Here is a 22,854-nt window from a genome sequence, read left to right as displayed (position 1 = left end):
ACAGAATTGGAAAACGGGGAATGAGGAAATGAACAAGTCGAATTGATTCTAATTAATCCTCCTTTTTCTTGCTCAGTCCTGCGAAGAGATAAATCTCGTTCACTTTAAACATGACCTATTTTCCTTGTTCACATTAGCGAAGTGTTTTTTTTTTTTTTTTTGTTTGTATTAATATAAAAAAAAAATATATTGTATCTACACGACCAAACAAGCTTGCCAACTACTATAGAAAATGAAAAAAAAAGGTTTTATGCTTGTCTATCTCTCTTTAACCAAGACGGATAATACCAGCATTGATGAGCTTGCGAATGTTTGCTGCCACCATTGGGTTCTTCATATGCTCCTGAGCAGCCTTAGGATCCTCTTGCATTTGCTGCAAGATGCTGCGCATGGCTGGGTCAGACATAATCTTTTGAACCTCAGGATCTTGCTGTGCTCTTGCCAACGTCTCTGCCTCAGTCTCGCCCTCACGACGCTGAGGGCCACGGCTCATCTCTGCATAGACTTTGTTAATCTGTTGGTCAATCTCTGCTGTATTCTTATGCTCGACATCTACCTCCTTGGCTTGCTGACATGTCTCAAGACACTCAGTGTATTCCTTCTTCAAGAACTGAATAGCAGCCTTGCGGATGTATCCTTTCACAAACTTGGGGTCCAGTGCAATACAAGTCTCACAGTCCTTCAGAGCCTCGTTGATAGCCATCAGTTTTGTATAGCAAGCAGCACGGTTAGAGTAGGCGCGAGGGTCAGACTCATCGCGCTTGATAGCCTCAGTATACTCCTTGACAGCTCCTGCAAAGTCACTCTGTTTGAAAAGCGCATTGCCACGTTCACGAGCCTCTGCTGAGAGAGCTGGATCTCTGTATGCCTCCTTATCTGCTTTGAGCTTGGCTTTCTCAGCCTCCTTGAGCTTGGCAAGAATGTCAGGGGTTCTATGCTCCGCCAAAGACTTGCCATAGTATCGGATAGCCTCAGGAAGATTATTCTGCTTGTAGTACGCAGTACCAATACGTCCCAATGCCTTAGCGATCAACTTGTAGTCTGCACGGTGCTCACGTCCAACTTCAATTGCTTCCTCACATGTCTTGATGCACTCTTCGTACTTGCCCATCTCAAAGTACACAGCAGCCTTGTTAGTCAAGATCGAAATATTGGTAGAGTCCAGTTCCCAAGCTTTACCATAGTGCTCTAATGCCTCATCAAACTTCTTTGCTTTATAGCTGGCGTTTCCAAGATCCTTAATCTTTGCTGCCTCCTTCTTCTTCAGTTCTTCTTCACTTGGCATTTCCTCTTCTTTTGGCTCTTCCTCTGTAGGCTTGGGCTCTTCCTTCTTAGCAGGCTCTGCTGGCTTGGATGTGGAATGAGGAGGAGAGGAAGGAGGATCCTGATCCATGGGGCTGGGACCATCCTCCGGTCCACGAGCATCCAAGCCCATCAAGCCCATGAGGAGTGTCATAATACGTGGATCCTGCATGTGCTGATTGAGTGCATTTGGGTTGGCTTGAATTGCCCTGACTTTTTCCATAAGGTCAGGTTGGGACAAAAGTGGGGCCAATTTAGGGTTAGCAGCCATCTTTGTAAAAACATCGGGTCCAAAGAACTGACCGATTCCCATAGAAGCCTCTACAATTGTCAAGAAGAAGAAAAAAAAAAAAAGCTGTTAGTTACTGATTTATCCATGGAAAATAGCCATGTTGGTATCTACAGGCACATCCTGATTGATTTTTAATGTTGAAAGAGATAGTCCAAAACATACCCTTCTCCATAGCCTGCTGGGTCTCTTGAAGGCCCTTCTGAAGTTGTGGATTAGTAGGCTCAATCTTCAATCCTTCTTGGTAAACATCGTTAGCTTCAGGATAACGACCAAGGCCAAAGAGAGCAGCGGCCTTACGACCATATCCCTTGCTCCAATCAGCCTTGAGCTCAACAGTCTTGTTGCCATCCTCGAGTGCCTTCTCATAGTTCTTCAGAGAGGCATAGCAAGCGGAGCGATTAGAGTAGAGGACATGATTGGTGGGATCGAGTTCAATAGCCTTTGAAAACAAGTCAATAGCAACAGGATAGTCCTTGGCAAGAAAGGCTTTGTTTCCCTGAGCTTTGTATTCTTCAGCCTACATAAGGTAAGATGTAGGGAAAAAAAATGTCATGGATTTTTTAGGGTTGTGGAATTCAAGGCTGATCAGTTCAGGTTGCATCATGAAAATAGTACTTACGCTCATGGTGTGAATGCGTTTAAAGAGAGAGAGAAAAGTATATGTTGTGTGTGAGAGTGAGTTTGAGTGTAGTGCTCGAAGGTAAAAGAAAGTGTGGAAAGGAAGAAGTTGGAGGTCAATATATCAACAATGTCTTTTCTCTGGCGCCCCAGCTTGCTTCTGCCTATTTCTCTGGCTGTATGTATCTTGTTCGCTGTGCTTCCATCATGTTCGACTGGCAGGGTTGTCAGTCCACTAACGCGTCACTAAGCCACTAGAAAATTCTCGAGACAAAAAAAAACTGAAAACGTTATTTCCTTGACATGGCACAGCCCGACTATCCAGAAAAGGTCAATGCTGGGAAATACAGGCACATATACTGGCGCGACTCATGCCGGGATCCGTGCACGACAGATCACGAGTATCAAGCCGTTCCTGGACAACCCTAATAGTTGTATGCACATCATGGCTTTCCAACAGCTTGCATACAACCCTACACAATAGCAAAATCATAAAAAGAGTGTCTGATTGTAGACCATGGATATAAACCAGAGCTGGGGGGTATGGTCCTTTTTCCCCACGTCGCTTGTTCTCAGTCTAGGAAGTACTATTAATCGAGAACGACTGCTAATTACATCATGAACACTAAAAACTTGAGGCTCTTGTTACAGAAAGCTTTGCATGAAAATAAAGCCATTTAATGATAAGGACATTGTAAGGAACAAAAGGAGCGGTTCGGACCACTTGTTGATAATTATTATTTTTATTGTGGTATATTTGTTGACATTTGTATACATTTTTTACTATATTTACAATTAGGCATGGGCTGTCGCCGCGTATTTTGTGACCAAGTTACACACACTATTGATAGACACGCCTAATTTTTGTTGCTTCCACCTGAATCTCTAAATGGCTCGGTGCGAGAAACTACATCAACAATGGAGAAAAAGAACCCCCCATTCATAAGCTTTGCTCCTTATCGTTTGCCCGAGAATGAATTCGTCTTTTCTAGAATATCCATTGTAGGCCCTGATGTGTTATCGCTCTTAATCAACACTTCCTGTTATTGTTGTTTCTACCGCTCTATTGAAAGCGCTGCCTTCTCTAGAGTATGATAGTCTCCTGTAGTATTGTAATCTGGGGTTATTAATAATTCACAGGATGCTGTCGCTGGTGGCGCTGTTGGTCTGAAAAGCTGCTTCATTTTAGCTGACGATCCTGTCATTGGTGCTAGCAATGCCGCTACTGGTGGTATTGTTACTATAGACGCCATTAAGTGCGACGGTGATGGAGGTGATGACGATGATGACGGCGATGTTGATCTCTCAAAAGGTTCATTCATTGGAATCTCAAGTTTGAAGGAGGACTGCTGCAATAAATCATCGTATTTACTATTGAAGTTAGAGCCGAGACCGTCATCCATTCCAAATAATGCTGATATTGCTGGCGATACTGCTGCTGTTGTTGACAAAGTTCATGCATAATTCGTTGGTCGTAAATGACCATGGCTGGATCTACCTCCTCCGGCCTGATAATCTCCACCATAACGCCACCCTCACTATCTTTCTCAATCAGTCGTTCGCAGCTTTCTCCTCCTCTTGCAGATATGATTCCAGAAGAATGGTCTTGGCCATTCCCGTCTACTGTCGTGTTACTATCATTGCTATTGTTGTTCTCTTGTATCTTTGCACTTTCGAGACACCTTTTTTCTTGTTTCAGGATCCTTCGCTGCTCCCTTCCGATACGTATACTGCCAATCATCTCGACAAAGACAAGAATTGCAATCAAGGTCGATACACCTGCCATGACTTTCCTGAGCATAATCTTTGCAGAAGCATAGATGGTTGTGTTCATGATCCATAAACCGATCAATAGAGTCGTACCAACATGCCGAGTGAAACGCGTGCATTTATTGGATGTTGGAGACGATGTTGGCAAGAGAAACGGCTGAGGCTTCCCCCAAAGACCATAGGCAAAGATTAGGACTGTGCACACGTCCGCTAGAAGGGGTATTGGAAAAGAAGAAATGACAGCATTGTCCCTGAAATCTCGAGTGCTGGAGAGGGTGATGTCGGTGATAAGACAGACGGTGGCAAGAAAAAGGATTAGGTACCAGAGGCGTAGTAAGTGAAAGAGGATACCAAGCATTGGATGCGAATGGGAAAGGGGCAAGATATTAAAGGATCTGTATGAGAAAGGAAGAAAGAAAAAAGAGTGTCTGTAATATTTATATTAAGGTAGTGGCGCATAAGAGAACCCAGATGATACATGTTCCTTTTCAAGTTACTCTTCTTAGTGGACGCCGATGTCTTTTTTTTTTTTTTATTGTTATTCTTGGCTTTTTTGAGTGGTACAAATCTTACAAACACACTCCACATGCGAACCAACTTTAATACTTCACCAAAGCCCATCTTCATTAACAGGACTTCAACAGCAATAGTGCTTCTCATGTTTTCCGAGAGACAATTACTGCCTTATGAAGCCTTCCCTCTCTGAACGCGTCAGAGAAGCGATCGGAGATATGATAATAAAATTTATCATGAAGAATACGAAGAATACTAGCGTGTATTTCGTGTATATTTTGCAGACAATTGAGCCAAAGGATGCTGCACGTGAATGGGGGGTGTAAATTATGCATCATTTGGGTGGCTTAATTTTTTTATGATGTTTGGGTCAAAGGACAAAGCGCCCACAGAGAGTAAAAAGTTTTTTTCAATGGTGTCTCCTGTGGGGTTCTGTTTCTTCTCTTCTTCCATCATCCTATTATCATCTTAGCATTACCATCATGTAAGTGATTCGACTGGAATCAAGGCAAAATATAAAACCTGGGTTGTAATATTCAGCGCAATATCCTATTGCAAAAGAAACAACTACAGAAAGCAGATGAAGAAAATACCCTGCATTATAAAATATTCAAGAACCCGTGTGAGATCCATCCCTCAAAGCTCTCTTTATTTACCTCTTATTTTAAAACGTCTATCCATTCTCTTTACTGAATCAACAAAAAATCAGGATCATCTACAAGGATCTCATCAGCGAGTAAGTTGAAAAGAATCTCAGTCCAACTTTTGAATTTTTTTTTCTTTCTTCTCTCTATTTCTACTTTCTAACGTCCGCATCATTTATCATATTAGCGACGAGCTTTTCTCTGATGCTTTCCCAATTAAAGAGGTTGGCTCGGTCTACGAGATTGACTGCGCTATGATCAAGATCAAGAAGGGTGCTGATGTCGATATCGGTGCCAATGCTTCTGCTGAGGGAGGTGGTGAGGACGAGCCACTGGAGGATGGTGAAGAGCAAGTCAACAACGTCGTGTACTCTGGTCGTCTTCAGCAAACATCCTTCGACAAGAAGGCCTACACTACATACTTGAAGGGTTACTTGAAGGCCGTCAAGGCCAAGCGCAGCTTCACCGAGGAGGAGGGCAAGAAGTTCGAGGCTGCTGTCACTGCTGACGTTAAGAAGATTCTTGGCAACTTCAAGGACTACGAGGTACTTTTATTGTTACTATTTCAATTTTTACGTATGCAAAATAGCATATTGTTTTGATTCGTGCACTTTGGGTGTTTGTATCTCTTTTGCTGACGTTCTTCCAATTTTCATTCTTTCTAGTTCTACATCGGCGAGTCCATGAACCCCGATGGCGCTGTCTTGTTGCTTAACTACCGCGAGGATGGTATTACTCCATATTTCACCGTCTTCAAGGAGGGTCTTACGGAAACGAAAGTTGTAAGTAAACCAAATCCCGTATTGCTTCACTCAATGGATTGTTTTAGACGATGATTTCCTTAAGCATCTGGATGAATAATAACATGTACTTTTTTTTTATTTTTATTTTTATTTTTTTTATTTTTAGTAAATGCCGTTCAACGTACAAGTATGGTCGGTTGCAATATAAAATAAAAGCAAAACTGTTAGAACTTTTTTGTTATTAAAAAATAAAGATAACGAACGTATACAACTCGGTCTGTCTAAGAGTGACATGATTTGATGTATGATTTGATATATCAAGGGTATTGGACGATAACCCCTTTATTTCTCGAATCATCTTGCTTGATGTGCCTTTTTTTTTTCTTCCTCTTTGTAACTTGATTAATTCTCCAATAGTGAAGACAATGTGCGCTTCTCAACGTCGTTTAATTCGCCAACACTCTGGACGAACGCGGGTGAGTTCTGTTGAACGCACTGACGGAAGAAGTCAATTAAGTAATTCTACAAAAAAAATAAATAAATAAATTAGATGGAATAAAGCTTTCAACTTTTTTTTTTTTTTTTTTTTTTTTTTTCGATGCTTTTACCTTCATATTGAGTTGATAAACAGGGTCAGCCAAAACATCAGGATCAGCCTCATCCTCCTCCTCATCACCATCCATATCAATCCCATGTGAGTCCAAGACGTCGGAAAGGAATGAAAACTTGTCCTTACGTCCGTTGTCCTCGTCTTCCCAGTCATCATCGCCATCGTCATCATCATAATCTGACTCGGCAGCCTGATCTTCTTCTTCTTCAACCTTATTGATCAAATCCGTTGCTAGGAGGCGAATGATCTTTACAGGAACTGTTGTAACCGTGAACTGATCAGGGGCAGTCTTGGCGCGAGAACGCGTCACGATACGTGTCGAAGTGGGTACGATCAAATCACCATTGACCTGAACAGTTGCTATCCTTGGATCGCCCGACATAAAGATCTTAGTCAATGCAACTGTACTGACCTTTTGGTTGTAAAGACCTGTAAAATCAGCATGGTTACCGAGCCATGAAGCCATGACGATATCTAGGCCGTTACGACCATTGATATTGAGACCACTTAAGAAGTTGATCACCACGTCATGCTGGTTCAAAGAGAGCTGTGCAAACACCATCACTAGAGGCTGAATAAAAGTAGGGAGTTTTGCGTCTGCAAGACGAAGTGTCACCGCATTCAAGAGCTCGGGAAGGATAGGAGAGACAAGGTCACCGCCCTTCTTGATCAGCTTCGAAATCAAATCACCCACAAACAGAGCTGCAGATTCTGTCTGAGAAGGATCTAGAAGCTTAGCTATAAATTGAATAATGAGATCGAGCCCTGTCTTGCCACTGACTTCATCGCGCCATCCGGCAATCTGCTGAACATCCTTCTGGATGACAATCGTCAAACACTCCTGCCCGCTTTGCAACACGTCCCTATCGTCAGTCGTCAAGAGTACGCTCATCAAATTGTGGAAAAACTGAGCAACATACTTGGGAGGCAAGGGTGTAGAAGCGCCGCTCACAAGGGCCTTCAGCAGGTCTACAGTAGAGGAGACTCTAGCTTTATCGGGGTTCTCTGTTGAAATCATGTTGGTCAGAACCGGAAGTGCTCTGGCATTAAGAGCGGGATGCATGTACTGGTTGGCCGCCAATGTCTCAAAAAGATCCATGATATCCATAGAGATCAAATGATCAGCTGGGTATTTAACCCAAGAATCCAAGACAAGAGGACCCAAAGTTGACTCGAACTCAGCCGCTGCTTGCTCATTGATCTATAAAAATACGTGATACGATTAACTCAGTGGACGGAATTAGAAAGGTAACAAAAAGTGCACAGACTATTGGTATCCCCCATTCAACATACCTTGGATGTAGATATCAAAGTGCGGATGATCAAGCTAAAAGTATCCTCAGTGGTAATCTCCATCATAGGAGCAACACCCTGAATAATAGACCTCTGATATGGGATGATGTACTGCTTATCCAAGTACTGGTTAAAGTTGTTGAGTGCTCTCAGGGCCGAAACCTTCACGACAGCTGAAGGAGATTTCATAATAGCCTCCACAGCAGCCGAAACATATTGAGATGCATAGTTAGCGGGCAAAATTGACGCAAACTGAGAAGCAAAAACAAATGAGCGCCCTTGCAAGAAGGGAAAGTCATGCTCTGAGAGATTGCCAAGCACAATATGCTCAAATAGTCCACCGATATCAATGGGGGCCTGGGCGCCCGATTTGATGGTCTCACTCAAATCACCCGCAAATAATCCTACAGCCAAAAGACTAGACTCCTGTGCTTTCCACCAGTTGATATTTCCGGCCGCTTTCTCATTGGCAGATCTGCTGGCTTCTTGCTTGACGCTCAGGTTCAAAGCATCCAACGTCTGGGCTTCAAAATTATCAATTAGAGTCATGAGAAGATCTTCTGCAGCGATACGCACATTAAAAGAATAGCTGTCGTCTTCTTCATCCGCAATAAATTGATTCGGATCCGAAGTCCAAGATTCCACCTGATCATCGGTCATCTGCATATAATTCAGCGTGTTCCACACCAGTTCAGGCAAGATGCCTGATTTTCCATCCTCGCCAATGAATGCAACCTGGGTCACCTTACGACGTCTGCAAGCCATCTGAATAAACTCGAACTGAACAAACAAGAGTGATTCAAATCCAATGGTTTCTCCATCGGAGTCCTGGAATGATTCTCCAACACCTTCCCCAGTGTTGACGTATTCAGATATATATCTTGACCTCAAATGGAGTACATCCTGCCAAACAGCCGAGAGAACCTGGAGCAAATAAGGTGCCATTAACTTGGGGAATCCTTGAATAGACAAGTTGATGCACTTTTTTTTTTTTTTAAAAAAAAAAAAATTAGGATCTTCCGCCTTTTCTTTTCATCAATCGATACAGTACTTTTGATTTCTAAGTTTATAATGGAAATATTACCTTCAGAATCTCGGTCTTTAACCCCCATTCGCCAACCTCAATTTCAGGAACATCGGCTGTGCGCGTATTCAAGATGGCAATGAAAGCCTCGTTCCACTGCCCAATGAATGGAGTAAGATAAACCTTGACAGCTTCAGGGTGCTCCTCTTTGATCGTGTACAACATCTCAACTGCATTACGGAAAATTGAAGCGCAACGAGATCGTGTCGCATGTGAGTATAGCTGGTCTGAAACCAAAATACGCAAAAGTTCTGGGAACAGAACAGGCGCAACCAAGGGCAGCTGAACATGCGTAACATCCTTGTTTACAAATTCTGTTTTAAAAAGAATTATAATAAAGAAAATCGTTAGGGGGCCAAGCGATTTTTTTTTTCTTACTCTTTTCTTAGGAGTGCCATATACACCGTCAAGATTAAAATTCACAACATGTTGCATTATGTGCCTACCAGTCAAGACCCTCATAGATCCGTGCACCTCATTCGCAGAGCCATTCTTGAGATGATGGACTAGAACATCCAGGAGATTGGTCCACTGCTCTGGCCAGTCATGGTGTGCAATCTTGGAAACTACGTAAGCCTTAAAGAACATAACATATTTTCATTCAACATTTGTATTGCAGATTTAAGGAAGAAAGATGTTAGTTTCATTTCCCAATGCGAGTTATATAATTATCACTTTAAAATAAAAACAAAAACTCACACAAGAAGCTCGGATACGGTTGGTAGGATCAGAGAGACCATTGAGGACTAGGTCACGAACCGAGGCCTTGGTCTATTGTTTATCAAATCAGGTAGTTTGTATCAATATCTCCAAGAGCCGTTGCCACCACACATCAAAAAAAAAAAAAAAAAAAAAAAAAAAGAGGGCGGGAGTACCTCAGCTGGTGGTTCAGGACCATGAAACTTGGCACTCTTCTCAGACCACTGTGTATCAACATAGCTCTTGAGTAACACAGCAGCTGAATGGCGCTGCGAAATGTTGCATTCCTGTGCCAACGCAAGACGAACAAGACTAATGGGGAACTCTATTATCGCCGTTGAACAAGTTGATCAGTTGGAAAGTCAGTGAACTGAACTCCAAGGTTTAAAAAAAAAAAAAAAAAAAAAAAAAAAAAGTCGTTGCTATTCCTTGTTTCGTTGCCGTCTCAGTTGTCGCAATGGATAATGTTGATTTTAATGGCATGAGCGTGCGTTGTGTTTTCCATCCATGACCTTTTTTTTTTTTTTTTTTTTTTTTTGATGTCATTGTTGTACCTGGATTGACCTGCAACTCCTTGAGTCGTAACTCAGCAGCCAGTCGGGTGTTAGTGTCTGCAGACAAAGTGTCTGTCAATGCCTGGAAGACTGCCTGGTCCATCTCTAGTTTGAAGGATTGAGGAATGACAAGGAACGAAATCGAAGGGAAAGAGAGCTGAATGGATTGAGAAAGAAGACGTGGACCCAACTCCAGTTCGCGCGACCAACAACAACAAAAAAAAAAAAAAAAAAAAATGCTTTATTTGGGTTTGTGGCCAACAAGGTTGAACGGCGGCAAAAAAAAGCCACGCCAGGCTTGGATTATTTGTTGCAACTGGCGTCTTCGCCCAAACGATAACAGAGGATTGACAATCCACCACACCACCCTAATGACGCCCAATGCCCCATCTCCCTTCTGTAGCACCCAAGCGGACGATATTGGAAAAGAAGAGATCCAGGTTGCCCTTGGTTTTTTTTTTTTTTTTTTTTTTTCTTCCGAGCAGCGTACTCTAGCGGATTCCAAATCTATGTCATTACCACGGCATTGTCTATCTTCCTCAATCCACTTGGATGAACTATTACTACTTTTCAATGGATATGAATAACTATATCGGAACATGGGCAAGTGCCACCTTTTTTTTTTTTTTTTTTTTTTTTGGCACTTTTCAGAAGAGTATGGCCAGCAAAATTTAAGAATGAGGATGAAGGTTGAACTTTGCATGTTAGAAAAGTGGTAGAAAATATATCCGTAGTAAAGATTGATGAGCGAAAAACGGTGAATGAAGCGTAGAGTCATTTTACAAGTATCAGGTCAGGTCGGTATGAATTATATCAATCCCCTTGGGTTTTTAGCAAGCTAATCTTCCTTGTATATGCCTGTATTCTAGGAAGACATTGCCACACCAGAACCTTCCAACCCTGTTACGAGAAAGCCCCGTCAACTGCGAATTTACTGTTTAGCCTTGTTTTTTTTTTTTTTTTTTTTTTTCTTTATCTGACAATCAAGGCTGAGCATTATCATGTCCCAAAGCCTGCGTCAACAATAGCCCTCTCTTTTGCCAAGCTCTGGATTTCTTTCAAAAAAAAAAAAAAAAAAAAAAAAAAAAAGACGATGCTTTGTGTATGTACATGTACATGTACATGGGCATGGACGTTTGAATGGCTAGACAAACAATAATAAGGATATACAATACATAATACATTTATAAATTAAGGCACATGTGAAGAAAGATTGACAGATGATACTACAGGTTCTGTGGATATTGACGTTGTAACTGTTGTTTCTCTCTCTCTCTCGGACTCTCTTTCTGACTCTCTCTCTGACCCTGGCGCTGGGTGTAGTTCTGGTTCTGTTGTTGTCATTGGGATTGGGATTGTAGTTATGGACACTGGCATTGTTGCCGTTGTCTCGGCTGAACCTGATATCGTTGACCTGGGCTGTGCTGAAGGTCCTGCGATAGCAGATGAAGGAGAAGTAGTAAAAGTAGAAGTAGAAGCAGATGTGGATCCAAATCCAAGATCAGGAGCAAACAAATCAACAGGCGGTGGGATTGTCGTCGCTCCAGGAGCATAATAATCTGGTGCTTCCTCTAAAACAGACATGTTGGACATGTCGATAATGCGAGGTTGGTCTTTTGTGGGCCTGGGATTGTATGCAGGCAATGGTTCCATTTCCACTGCGCTAGGACCTGCATTTTCAATGTCCCGGTTATTGATCACATTATTATTATTATTATTATTATTGCTGTCGTTGTTGCCATTTCCATAGAGAGACAAGTCTGGCTGGTAACGTACCGCAGATGCCAACGTGCGCTCCTCTTCTTGCATGCGCTGTCTGAGTTGCCAATCCGAGTCTCCTGATTGATGATAGGAGATGATACCATCACAAAACAACAGCACTGTCCACAAGAGCTCGATCCCTGAAATGATGTACTGTGTGATGCAACGAGTGACGACTTCTGAATAATACTTGGAGCCACAACCTCCTCGTCTCTGAATCCTGACCAGTAGTGATATAGTGTAGATAAGGGACATGGCAATGACAATGAAAATCATTACCAACCTGTAGTTGGATGACAAGGATGCTTTTCCAAAAGAAGAATAGAGACAAGCGATAAAGAGTCCGCCGTTGATGACAATTTGTTGGAAATCCGTCGAAGATATGTCTTCGCTGTCGTTATTATTGTCTGTAAAGCGAAGGGCAATGGCGAGGAGTAAGAAGTTGGTCAAGGCAAGGACACCAATGATGAGACGAAGTGCACGGAGGTATGGATAGAGCCTTGCCCATCCTCTGGAGCCTTCTGTGGAAGGGTTGTTCACACGCTGCTGTGGTGCAGAGCGTTCGCTGTTGCGGGATGGAAGCGAGATTCGAAAGGGCATATCACAAAGCCAAGCTTGTGAGAAAATATATATTTAAATGTGTGTTTCTGTGCTGAGGAAGAGAAAAAAGTGAAATGATTGAGTGAATGACAAGTTCAAGGAAAGAAGACAAGTTCAATGAAAGAAGTGAAGGTAAGAATGAAAGATGTGTAACTACAACATAGTAATGGACAATTAAAAAAATAAAAAAATAAAAAAATAAAAAAAAAAATGTTTCACTTGCTGAATAAGACAAAGGGCCTTTAAAACCATGAGGCATTCATTGCATTTGACATGTTGACATGTCAATAAAGACAGACAGCAACTTCCACGCGTCACCTTGCGTCGATCAACTACACTAATCCACCAGAACTTTCTTTTGTCGCAAAAAGGTTGCTCCTCTGCCCTTGCGCACACACGCAAACTTCGCGCTTAGGAAATATAAACAAGTCTGTTCTGATATGCGCAATGTCTGTTGACTGTTTTGTACAACGATTCTGTTCCTGAGTTTTTTTTTTTACAAACAACCAACTTACATGTATATACATGTACTCAAAAGGAGCACCTTCTTTTTATGTGTGTATGCAATGTTGTCGGTGTGGTTGAAAGATGGACTAACAAACAACAGCCTTTTGTTTGTATTCTTATACTTCTCCTTTTCTTTGTTCCTTTTGTTCTGTTTCTGCTCTTCATGCGATCATGCAATCATGCAACAACCATTATACAAGACGAGTTTATTAGTGATAAGGTATTTATACTCTTATTTTATTCTGGAGTATAGCATGGCAGAGCAAGAGGTTGATGTGAACATGCTTGTCCTTCTGTCTGGCTATTGTTACTAAAGTCTTCACCATTAATGTCATTGATGCCGTTAATGCTCCCCGTTGCTGCCTCTACCACTTCTACTATTATCACTACCGCTTCCATTGTTGCGCTCGTCATTGTTAGAGTTGATTGTAGGTTCATATCTTGGTAAATCTCCTATCGTTGTGTCTGCACGAGATGCATCACCTCCAACAGAGGCACATAATTCTGTCAACGGATAATGCGGATGCCGGTGCTGTAGCTGATATCCATGTCGGTAATGATTCTGCAAGTCTCCTTGGTCCATCTGTATCCGATGTTGCTGCTGCTGTTGCTGTTGTTGTTGTTGCCATTGTAAATCATACCTCTGTTGGTTTTGACATTGCAAACGACAGTCAAAGGCCAGTAGCATCACCATGACTAGGTTCAAAAAAAGGGTCACCCATCCAATCACTCCATCTGTTCCTTCAAAGCGCCAGATATCGTAAGCTGTTTGAACCACGAAAAAAAGGTAGACGGAGGCCAACATCAACGTTATCCATATTCGCTGATTCTCGCGCCTCTTATACTTTGCCCTTGCCCCTATCTCCTGCTCTGGGGTAGGAGTACTGGTTATGGTCGCAGATGAAGAGAGGATAGGAGGGAAAAGAGACGAGGGGACATCATCTTTTCTCTTTTGAAGACAAGTGCAAATACAACAATAACCATCTCTGAATGTATTAGGATATATGAAAAGACTATAGAGGCATATAGTGGCAACGATGGCGATGATTTGAACAATCGAAAATATAGTCCTTGGATTCGAATCAATGTCTTTGAAGTCGTCCTGATCGCCATCACCTTCTGGAGAATCTGATATCAAACTCCCTGAAGCAATCTGAAGAAAAAAATCAACAACAAGGATGGAGGCCATGGGGATCTGGAGAGTCCACACAGGCAATGGGAATAGGGGCGTATTATGTTGATACTCCATTGTCAGGAGGAAGAGGAGGTTGTGTGGTTTGGGAACGGTCCTTTTTAGTCCTATGATTGAGCGTCGAGTATTTGCATAATACTAAGGTAACGGAAAGACAGGGGGTGGAACTGGGTACGATGGAAGGGGGGAAAAAAAACAAAAAGTACATGTACATGTTCAAAAGTAAGAAAAAAAAGAAGAAAAAAAAAAAAAAAAAAAAAAAAGAAAAGAAAAAAAATGGAGACGAGGGCGAACTGTCGTTGAGTCCTCAGATGACGATTATCTACATGTACATGCTCTGACATGAGCATGAGAAATGAACCTTTTTTGTTTGCTCCCAAAACCTGATGCTGCTGTGCAACCTAATGCAAATCCACTTTTATTCTTCTCCACCATTTTATTAACCAGAGCACCGCCTCTCGTATGTTACCGGGAATACCTATAGTCATATATCAGCGGAATGTAAGCGAGGGCACATGTAAAAGTACAAAAGGGTGTAAAAGACCGATTGCGATGTTTAAATAAATATATATTGTACAAGAATGACGGGCTATCTGTTTTATGTGATATGAAACTAAAAGTTACATGCGTAGTGGTACATCTTCAAATGTCGACTGTGCTACTGGTACAGGTTGTGTAGATTGTGTAGATTGTGTAGGTTGTGTAGGTGTTGATCCTAAAGCTCTTCCTGTCCTGGATTCTTCATATGCGGGTAATGAATGTGGCTCTTGTTGTTGCTGCTGTTGTTGCAGCTGGTTCGACATGTCAATGATACAGAACTTTGGCTGATCAGAAGGCTGATGGCGTGTATATGTTGGGAGAACCTCCTTTTCTTGCTGATTTGCAATCTCTTCTTGGCCTTGACCTCCCAATTGACCTCTTTGAGGGATGTTTGGCTGATAGATAAAGGCCCGGGATGGCTCGGTAGGTTGAGTCGATGGATGACAGCGAGGTTGACCATGGCCCAGCTCCAATAGCTCGAGGTGCGCAGACTCGATTTCATCCTCCCTCTTTTGAATTGTTAGAAAGCCTTCAATGGCCAAGAGGACGCACATCATATAATGGATCCCACAGACCACGAGGCTGAGGTACTTTTCACCTTTGGAGAGAAGATATACGTCCTTTAGGATTGCTGAAGTAGACACATATGAGAAAGCAGTGAGTGCTGTTGTCATTGTAAACGATGCCAAGATCCTATTTCTTCGGCACCAGAATTCCGTGTCAGGATAGAGGGTGCCGACCATGCCCATGATGATGCAGAGATCAAGGAAGAGTAATGAGGGCGTGACAAGGGCGATTGTGCCAAGCATCGCGGACAACAATATACCAATGGCTTGGAGGATAAGGCATAGAATGGCACTGAAGCAGATGATTTTGCGAATGGTGAACAGAGTCCAGAGTGTGGGGTCTTTAACACGCAATTGTCTTGCGTGTTCTGTACGACTAAATGTAAATGGCATAGTGTGAAGCTACTGGTAATGATAATAGTAATGTAAAAAAAGAAAAAAAAAAAAAAAAAAAAAAAGATGTATGTGTAATGGCAAAGGGAGAGAAAGGTAATGGATGGCAATATTAATGAGAGAAAAACACAAGAGTGGCAGACAAAGAGAGAAAGAGAGAAAGAAAGGAAAGAAAGAGGGGGGGAAGAGATATATAGATATATAGAAAGAGAGAGAGAAAGTTAGAAAGAGAGAGAGAGAGTTGGAAAGATAGAGAGAGATGAAAGAAAGAGATGTAATGGAATGCGGAAGAAAGGACGGGTTGGTGTGACAATAGCAAGATGGTGGCAAAAAGCTTAAAAAGAGAGAGAGAGCCGAAGAAAGAAAGGTTAAAAAGAGTTGGTTTATTCAGGTTTTATGGTGATTGTGAAAAAGGGCTGGTCTTTTATGGACAGATTCATGAAGATGTAATGATGCTCTATTATGCTCGTGTGAGTTTTAGTTTATAGAGACAGATATATCTAGAACGAATACGTTTTTTCTTTTTAAATTGACGATCCCTTTCAATAATGGTCTCTTAATTCATCGTCGTTTTTGGTTTTTGTTTATTTGTTTGTCATTGATGCCTCATGCATATTCGCATATTTTTTGATCCATCTTCCTTGACTCGATATTCTCATCACTTTTCTTAATTTTTAATTTGTAACACTCGTTCGCATTTTTGTTGAATGCATTACTCGCTTTGGCCTTTTTCTCTGCAGGATAAAAGTGCCTTTTATGGTTATTCAAACAAGGCCTAGCCAGACACGAATGCTCTCCTAATGTACTTTTCCTGACTTTCTCTGGTAAAAAAGAATTCCGCATCTTGGGTGTTACAAGAGCAGCAGCCGGCGGAGTGGCAGGGCAAAAAAAGAGGGTAAGAGAAGGGGCTTGCGTTTTATTATAAACTACAGCGGCGCAAAGTTAATCCTAGCATTCCAGCACGTTACTTTACTATACTATGCCTAGTTCTCTACTATCTTCGCTTTCTGATCATTATATCGTTTCCATAGTCTGAAAAAGAGATGTTGTCACCAAGGAGTAGCAAAGTCTCTTATAATCATCATTTGTTTGACAAGCATTTGGTCATCAGGGAGACACATCTGCATTAGATACGGAGGTGTCATCGTGAATAAATGACGAAAGTAAAAAAATAAAATAAAATTTAAAGTCATAATCCAACCTAAATGAATGGATATTATATAAAAAATTTATTTCATAGGAGAGGATGATATTTACAACGGCAAAAAAAAAAAAAAATACAGCCGTATTGAGCTAGTCCAAGTACATGTACTAGAGTGAATGGTCTAAAAAGGCTATTTCGCATCATCCGTTAACGTAAACGTTCGCAGGAGTGTAAAAACTGTCTCATCATCCAACAATGACGCCAACACACTTGTGCCATGCTTCGTAATTGGATCTATCCATTTCAGTTACATGGGCTTTTTCTCTCTACTTCTGTGCTCATACACTGGGATTCGGGAAAGCTTACTCCCAATGTGATGACTCTTGGCTGTGGCTGTGGCTGTTCCAATGACTTCAATTGACGCTCTTTACGCAAAAACATTCAACATCATCTTTGGTAATGACTGTTACACTAGTCTTTTTTTTTTTTTTTTTTTTTTTTTTTTTTTTAGACATTCGATATTAAAAGAATGACACAGCTTTGAACCATGGGGCTTTGACATTGTACATGTACATACAGCACAGCATTCATTAAGAATAGAAATATCAAGCCAGCCTGCTCTCTCTTTTTTTTTTTTTTTTTTATTTTTTTTTTATTTTTTATTTTTATTTTTTGGAATTAAAACATCTTTTTTAATGCTGTACTACACTACATGGTTGGTGAATTAAAGGTGGACGTCGTAGCAGTACCATCTGCTGCCACCATTGATGTTCTAACCCTTCCATGATCTGCATTTGTCACACCCGAAAGACCAAGACCAATACCCTCCATAGCATTGGTCAGTGTAGAGGCCGATCCATGCGATGATGCGTTCGACAAGGATGCCCCATGTCCACTATTGTATGCCACTGACGTTGGTGGAAGATAGGCCTGTTGTTGATATGGTGGATTCACACTTGCATATGGCTGAGATGCAATAATAGAGACAGGTGACTGGGATGGATAGGGCTGTTGTTGTTGCTGTGGTTGCACCGGATAGGATTGAGAGATACCTCGTTGATGGTATCCAGGGTGTGAAGGTGAGTGCTGATGTGAATGCTGTATATGCTTCTGCTGTTGTACAAGCTGTTGCTGTTGAGCCAAATACTGCTGCTGCACAAGCTGTTGTTGTTGAACAAGACGTTGCTGCTGAACAAGCTGTTGTTGATGGTCAGATGGCACGGAGGATGATAGATGGCGGTTTTGTTGTTCCGGACCGTAGTTTTGATGCTGTGGATAGCCATGAGGCGACGCACTATAGGGTTGTGAATAAGCGTAAGAGTATGCATTCTGTTGCTGGGAAGGATATCCTTGGGATGCATAGCTCTGCTGGTAGTACTGCGTCTGATTGAAGGCGTATGGTTGATTAGGAGAATGCTGTTGTTGCTGCTGCTGCTGCATAGGGTAAGGTTGTCCATATGCGTAGCCTTGACTATGAGGCACAGTTTGTGCATAACCTTGCGACCTGGAATATCCTGATGGAATTGATTGATCATATGCTTGCTGAGAATATGACATTCCACGTTGGTGCTGCTGATGCATGTACTGCATTGACTGATGTTGTGGTTGTTGCTGTGGTTGTTGTGGTTGTTGTGGTTGTTGTGGTTGTTGTTGTGATGATGTTGGATATACTGCGCTTGAATACATGTTTTGACCAGCAAGGACATCGCTTGGGGTTGTTGGTCGAGATGGGGTAGTGGCTGGGTATTGCCCTGTTGCTCCATAATTACTATACCCAGGTTGCTGATAAGTAGATTGATCAATCGTTGTAGACACTGCTTGGTAGGGTTCTGTTACCAACATCGGCACAGGAGATGGCGCAGCATTCGGATCAGCATCAGATGGAGACTTTCTGGGCCTTCCTCTCTTGAGTGATGGGGCAGGATTGATATTTGACAATGTGCTCACATGTTCATCCGTGACATGTTGTTGAAGGTCTGCTTCACTCGTGAATGTTCTACAAATACGATCCAGATATGATGTAAGAAGACATTGAACTTTATAAACATGTAGACCAATAACACTATCATACTATCATATTATCATAGAGCCTTCCACTTACGCTGCACACTGGAGTTTAGTGGACAGATTAGAGTAGTTGCAGCGGTATCGATGTTGTGGTGGGGAGGAGAGCCGTGGTTGTGAACGGACTGGTGTAGTATCTTTCTTTTCTAGAGGGGCCATTGATGGTGATGATTCTCCAAGCATCTGAGCTGACTTGCGTTTCATAGCCTTTGATGTCTTTGTCACCTTTGGTTCTGGTTTAGGCTCTGGCTTTGGCTCCAGTTCTGCTTCAGGCTCGGGGTTGGGGTTGGGATTGAGGTTGAGTTTGGGTTTGGGTTTGGGTTTGGGTTTAGGCTCCGGTTCAGGTTCAGACTCAGGCTCAAGTTCAGGTTCTGGGGTCTGTGTGGCTTCTCTGGATGTTGCGTATGCGGATGAATAATCCCGAGGGGAGCTAGCTCGCGAAACTGGCTCACTTGTACCTCTCTTGGAAGTTTTATTCATCCTGGCAGCCCCAGGAAGCTTTTTTATAACCAATGGTTGTGGATAAAGCTTCAGTTCGATATCTCCAGGTTTATGACCGGGTGGAAGACAGTTCGCCCAATTTTTTATCTTTGAGACTGATTTGTATGATTCATTGTACCGTTGTTCACAAACATAGATATACTGGCCTTCTTTCCAACCGACAGGACGTCCACGAATATAATCCTTTGTCTGAAGAACATAGCACCGTCCTAAAATGTCACTGACCAAATGCTCATGAGTTCCCGATGATTTCACCACCTCTGACGGATAGAAGCGACTCGCATAAGGATGTACAATATGTTCTGGCCTTAAGAACCAAGCTGCGTCTATCCCGTTGATGCCTCTATAATAAGGAAATACAATGAACGTTGGTTTTTTTTTTTTTTTTTTTTTTTAAAAAAAAAATAATGATATGATGAATAAAAAGTAAACTTGTTACAGGGCTTAATATCAGTCAAGTTGTCATAAATCATATCATACTTATCATCTTGCCAAATACTAAAAATAATCCCGATAGTTGGTTTGGATGGTTCAACATCGTTTTGGATATGTACAAAATCACCTACAGAAAAAGAAAAAGAAAAAGAAAAAAAGTTAGAAACAATAATTGAAACGATCATTAATCTATATATCGTCCAAGCAAGCCTGAAATAAACAATGCATACCAACTCTATAAGTCTCGCCTTGATGAACAATCTCTGGTAGCAATGTGTTGTGCTTCCGTTGCACCTTTCCCTTCATATGACGCCCACGACCGTTTTTACCGATAGTTTTCCAAAATAAATGCTAGAAAAATAAAATAAAATAAAATAATAATAATAAAAAAAAAATAAAAAAAAAAAATTCATGTAGAGAGTTAGCAGAAATAAGAGATACTATCATGCTATTACATATATCGATATATTGAAAGGAAAAAAGAAACTGTTAGCTCACCTGCAATGTTTCTGCATCCGAATAAACCTCTGAGCCCTCTGCGTTATAGATCTTTGCGTTGTCAAACATTTGGTTCATATCCTTCTCAAACAGCTCCATTTTCGTATACTCGCCCCGAGCAATTTTTTCCTCAATGATGTTGATCGCAATTGGTTTAGAAATCTATTTCAATATAGGCACATGGATTGATTAATACCTAGAAGGGTAGAGGACCGTCATTAAAAACCAACGGGTGATAGTCTCATTTATTGTGGCTATACCTCATCATAATAATCCGGATAGTCGTCCTTGCTCGGTAACTCCATAAATAGTTCGGCCACTTGTCGTCCACTACACATAATGACCATACAGCGAATAAGATGTCAAGGAGATAAAAGATGTACGCATATGAAGCTTGGTGACAATGGCTATATTTGAATACGACTTACTCTTTATCCTCGTGATACTTGATTGTGTCCAAGACACGTTGGCAAAACTCTGGCGAAAACTAAAAAGTAACATGAAATGATGTTGTTGCCTAGTTAGATATTAATTAAACAAGAAAAGTGAAAGAGAGCACCGTGGTGTTGGAGACTTGAACATTTGTACCTCTATTTTAATATGAGAACTGTCACCCTTTAATGCTTTTATGACAGCATCAATATAACTCTATTGACAAAGAAACAAAGAAAGAAAGAAAAGGAAAAAAAAAAAAAAAAGAACGGAGGATAATTTAGTTTTGCCACTCGTTGTAATTAGAGTATATATCCGTTTATCAATTTTATTTTTCATTTTTATTGTTACCTCGAGTACTGTGGCATCTCTATAAACCATTGAGCCTTCGCGGTTATAAGTTTTGGCATTGCTGATCATCGTCTTCAGATCCTTGCCAAAGTCATCCAGATTGTCGCCTGCATATTGTCCAGCTTTCAAACGGTCCTAAATCACACAGAAAGTGCATTAGAATTTCAAAAGCTTGTACAACACTTTTTTTTTTTTTTACTCCACAACACTTTTCGATGCAGTAAAAATCAGGTTGTGACAATCATAGGAGGGCATAACCACCGTTTAATAATCATGGTAGTAATGATAGTAATAGGAATGCAGCTCATGGTTTGAAAAGGGCAAGAAAGATATGGCATAAAACACGTAAAAACTATAAAAAAAAATAAAAAGAGAAAAGGGGAGAGAGTGGGGGAACAAAGCAATTGCAAATGCACAAGAATGAAGACATACCCTAATCATGTCGAATGCAATTGGAGACTTGATGATCATGTAATAATCAGGGTAGTCCTCCTGCTCTGGCAGGGTCAGAAACAGTTCTGATATAGACCGACCACTATGTAGAACCACAACAAAAAAAAAAAAAAAAAAAAAAAAAAAGAGTGTGAGATGGCCTGTGTATAGTCCTAGGGCCCAAGAGTCCACATTGTTCGGAGAGATCGTCCAAAAACATTTCCTTTCTGTTTTTCTTTTTGAATGTGGAGGGTGTGAGGAAGGAGGTCGAAGCGACTGGTGGCAATTAGTACCTTTTGTCTTTAAGGTTCTCTAATCTGCCAAGGATCTCTGCCATGGTCTCCTCTTTGTTGTCAAATGAGAGTCCCTCTACAATCGAAGCTGTGCCTTTGGCTGTCGTGCTCTTCTTCCGCGTGGGCGGCATTATGTGTTTCTTTTTACGGTGTTCTTTGTTAAATCTGTTGAACACGAATATAAAGTTGTTGGCAATAAGGAAATGGTGAGCACCCAGTGAAATGAGATTGAGTTTGGTCGAATGTGGAGACAAGATCAGACAACACTCTTTTTCTTTTTCTTTTTCTTTTTCTTTTTCTTTTTCTTTTGATCAGGTGTTGAGAGAATCACTTTTTTTTTTTTTTTTCCTTTTTTTGGTTTTCTTGTTTTCTTGTTTTCTATGGTGAAATTACTAATCAGCTCCTAACGATGCTTAAGGAAGGAATAAATGGAGTAATAAAAGATTTAAAAAAAAAAGAAAAAGAAAAAGAAAAAGACAAAAGAGGAAAAGGAAGGATAAGGAAAAAGACAAAGAGAAAAAGGGGAACAAAGCTGCTTTGTTTAGTCTCTTTAATTGTTATTTCGATTAACAAAGCAAAGACGAATCTGTGGTATATACTTTGTTCCGTTGATGTGCAAAAGAAGGTCAGACAACGCAACGTGGAAAGTAAAAAAAAGAAAAAAAATCCTTTTTGGAAAGAAAGGCAACACACTTGCATAAATGTGTGTGTTTTTACTTTTATCTCTAAAGCAAGTAACGTCTGGAAGGTCGATAGATTGCGGGATTGAACCCTTGCTTAATAAAAGGCTTTTTATTCATTATTTTTTTTTTTTTCTTTTTTTTTACTGTTGTCTTCCCAAGGAAATAACTAACAACTTTAAATTTCTGCGCGTTTCCTAGAATACCCTTTTAGGACATTATCCTTCACGTTGTTTTACGAGGATTTAAAAAAATCTTTTTTTTCTTTTTTTTACAACCAGCCATCTTTCATCCTTCAACATGTCGTACACATCAAATATATTGATTCAATCTTTCTTTTTCT

General features: G+C 41.0%; 8 protein-coding genes across 8 annotated transcripts; 1 reads left to right on the top strand and 7 right to left on the bottom strand.

Moving 5' to 3' along the window:
* Window positions 1–3,267: 3,267 nt before the first annotated feature.
* BCR41DRAFT_419291 (hypothetical protein) lies at window positions 3,268–4,326 on the bottom strand (the record flags this gene model as incomplete). The annotated part of the gene is made up of 2 exons (XM_022029738.1): window positions 3,585–4,326; window positions 3,268–3,561 (listed from the first exon to the last, which is right to left on the bottom strand). The coding sequence occupies exons 1-2, from the start codon at window positions 4,044–4,046 to the stop codon at window positions 3,268–3,270; spliced, it is 756 nt and encodes a 251-aa protein (XP_021885266.1). The 5' UTR covers window positions 4,047–4,326.
* A 603-nt stretch (window positions 4,327–4,929) lies between these two features.
* Window positions 4,930–6,160, top strand: BCR41DRAFT_332193 (translationally-controlled tumor protein). The gene is made up of 5 exons (XM_022021842.1): window positions 4,930–4,979; window positions 5,205–5,231; window positions 5,327–5,684; window positions 5,805–5,921; window positions 6,049–6,160. Coding segments are annotated over exons 1-5 (507 nt in total). The 5' UTR covers window positions 4,930–4,977; the 3' UTR covers window positions 6,052–6,160.
* A 45-nt stretch (window positions 6,161–6,205) lies between these two features.
* Window positions 6,206–9,828, bottom strand: BCR41DRAFT_157372 (armadillo-type protein). Its single transcript, XM_022019626.1, has 7 exons — window positions 9,745–9,828; window positions 9,571–9,640; window positions 9,316–9,445; window positions 8,870–9,183; window positions 7,786–8,766; window positions 6,491–7,693; window positions 6,206–6,404 (listed from the first exon to the last, which is right to left on the bottom strand). The coding sequence occupies exons 2-7, from the start codon at window positions 9,607–9,609 to the stop codon at window positions 6,285–6,287; spliced, it is 2,787 nt and encodes a 928-aa protein (XP_021885264.1). The 5' UTR covers window positions 9,610–9,640; window positions 9,745–9,828; the 3' UTR covers window positions 6,206–6,284.
* Window positions 9,829–11,281: 1,453 nt separating this feature from the next.
* BCR41DRAFT_346949 (hypothetical protein) lies at window positions 11,282–12,652 on the bottom strand. Its single transcript, XM_022022994.1, has one exon. The coding sequence runs from the start codon at window positions 12,481–12,483 to the stop codon at window positions 11,314–11,316; it is 1,170 nt and encodes a 389-aa protein (XP_021885263.1). The 5' UTR covers window positions 12,484–12,652; the 3' UTR covers window positions 11,282–11,313.
* Window positions 12,653–13,232: 580 nt separating this feature from the next.
* On the bottom strand, window positions 13,233–14,400 carry BCR41DRAFT_346945 (hypothetical protein). Its single transcript, XM_022022993.1, has one exon. It carries the CDS (start codon window positions 14,237–14,239, stop codon window positions 13,334–13,336), a length of 906 nt encoding a protein of 301 aa, XP_021885262.1. The 5' UTR covers window positions 14,240–14,400; the 3' UTR covers window positions 13,233–13,333.
* A 277-nt stretch (window positions 14,401–14,677) lies between these two features.
* On the bottom strand, window positions 14,678–15,733 carry BCR41DRAFT_346944 (hypothetical protein). Its single transcript, XM_022022992.1, has one exon. The coding sequence runs from the start codon at window positions 15,679–15,681 to the stop codon at window positions 14,803–14,805; it is 879 nt and encodes a 292-aa protein (XP_021885261.1). The 5' UTR covers window positions 15,682–15,733; the 3' UTR covers window positions 14,678–14,802.
* Window positions 15,734–17,505: 1,772 nt separating this feature from the next.
* On the bottom strand, window positions 17,506–19,043 carry BCR41DRAFT_346942 (hypothetical protein). The gene has a single exon (XM_022022991.1). It carries the CDS (start codon window positions 18,665–18,667, stop codon window positions 17,534–17,536), a length of 1,134 nt encoding a protein of 377 aa, XP_021885260.1. The 5' UTR covers window positions 18,668–19,043; the 3' UTR covers window positions 17,506–17,533.
* BCR41DRAFT_157299 (Bromodomain-containing protein) lies at window positions 18,795–22,101 on the bottom strand. The gene is made up of 10 exons (XM_022019625.1): window positions 21,832–22,101; window positions 21,539–21,641; window positions 21,107–21,241; window positions 20,912–20,971; window positions 20,752–20,810; window positions 20,584–20,653; window positions 20,324–20,485; window positions 20,056–20,176; window positions 19,871–19,952; window positions 18,795–19,733 (listed from the first exon to the last, which is right to left on the bottom strand). The coding sequence occupies exons 1-10, from the start codon at window positions 21,960–21,962 to the stop codon at window positions 18,923–18,925; spliced, it is 1,734 nt and encodes a 577-aa protein (XP_021885259.1). The 5' UTR covers window positions 21,963–22,101; the 3' UTR covers window positions 18,795–18,922.
* Window positions 22,102–22,854: the final 753 nt, after the last annotated feature.

This window comes from Lobosporangium transversale (assembly GCF_002105155.1).
Source record: "Lobosporangium transversale strain NRRL 3116 chromosome Unknown BCR41scaffold_4, whole genome shotgun sequence".
NCBI lineage: Eukaryota > Fungi > Mortierellomycota > Mortierellomycetes > Mortierellales > Mortierellaceae > Lobosporangium > Lobosporangium transversale.
This window is presented reverse-complemented; position numbering and strand designations above follow the sequence as displayed.

Bases quoted from the DNA above. Each gene is read 5' to 3' on its own strand.
- BCR41DRAFT_332193 (XM_022021842.1), top strand. The intron at 5,232-5,326 runs GTAAGTTGAAAA...TTATCATATTAG, and splicing joins TACAAGGATCTCATCAGCGA to CGACGAGCTTTTCTCTGATG. The intron at 5,685-5,804 runs GTACTTTTATTG...CATTCTTTCTAG, and splicing joins GCAACTTCAAGGACTACGAG to TTCTACATCGGCGAGTCCAT.
- BCR41DRAFT_157372 (XM_022019626.1), bottom strand. From the start codon at position 9,609: ATGGTCTCTCTGATCCTACCAACCGTATCCGAGCTTCTT. The intron at 9,184-9,315 runs GTAGGCACATAA...TTTTTAAAACAG, and splicing joins ATCTATGAGGGTCTTGACTG to AATTTGTAAACAAGGATGTT. The intron at 6,405-6,490 runs GTAAAAGCATCG...TTTTTTTTGTAG, and splicing joins TTTATCAACTCAATATGAAG to AATTACTTAATTGACTTCTT.
- BCR41DRAFT_346949 (XM_022022994.1), bottom strand. From the start codon at position 12,483: ATGCCCTTTCGAATCTCGCTTCCATCCCGCAACAGCGAACGCTCTGCA.
- BCR41DRAFT_346945 (XM_022022993.1), bottom strand. From the start codon at position 14,239: ATGGAGTATCAACATAATACGCCCCTATTCCCATTGCCTGTGTGGACT.
- BCR41DRAFT_346944 (XM_022022992.1), bottom strand. From the start codon at position 15,681: ATGCCATTTACATTTAGTCGTACAGAACACGCAAGACAATTGCGTGTT.
- BCR41DRAFT_346942 (XM_022022991.1), bottom strand. From the start codon at position 18,667: ATGTTGGTAACAGAACCCTACCAAGCAGTGTCTACAACGATTGATCAA.
- BCR41DRAFT_157299 (XM_022019625.1), bottom strand. From the start codon at position 21,962: ATGCCGCCCACGCGGAAGAAGAGCACGACAGCCAAAGGCACAGCTTCG. The intron at 21,642-21,831 runs GTACTAATTGCC...GGTTCTACATAG, and splicing joins GAGAACCTTAAAGACAAAAG to TGGTCGGTCTATATCAGAAC. The intron at 20,972-21,106 runs GTAACAATAAAA...CTTTGTCAATAG, and splicing joins GAGATGCCACAGTACTCGAG to AGTTATATTGATGCTGTCAT.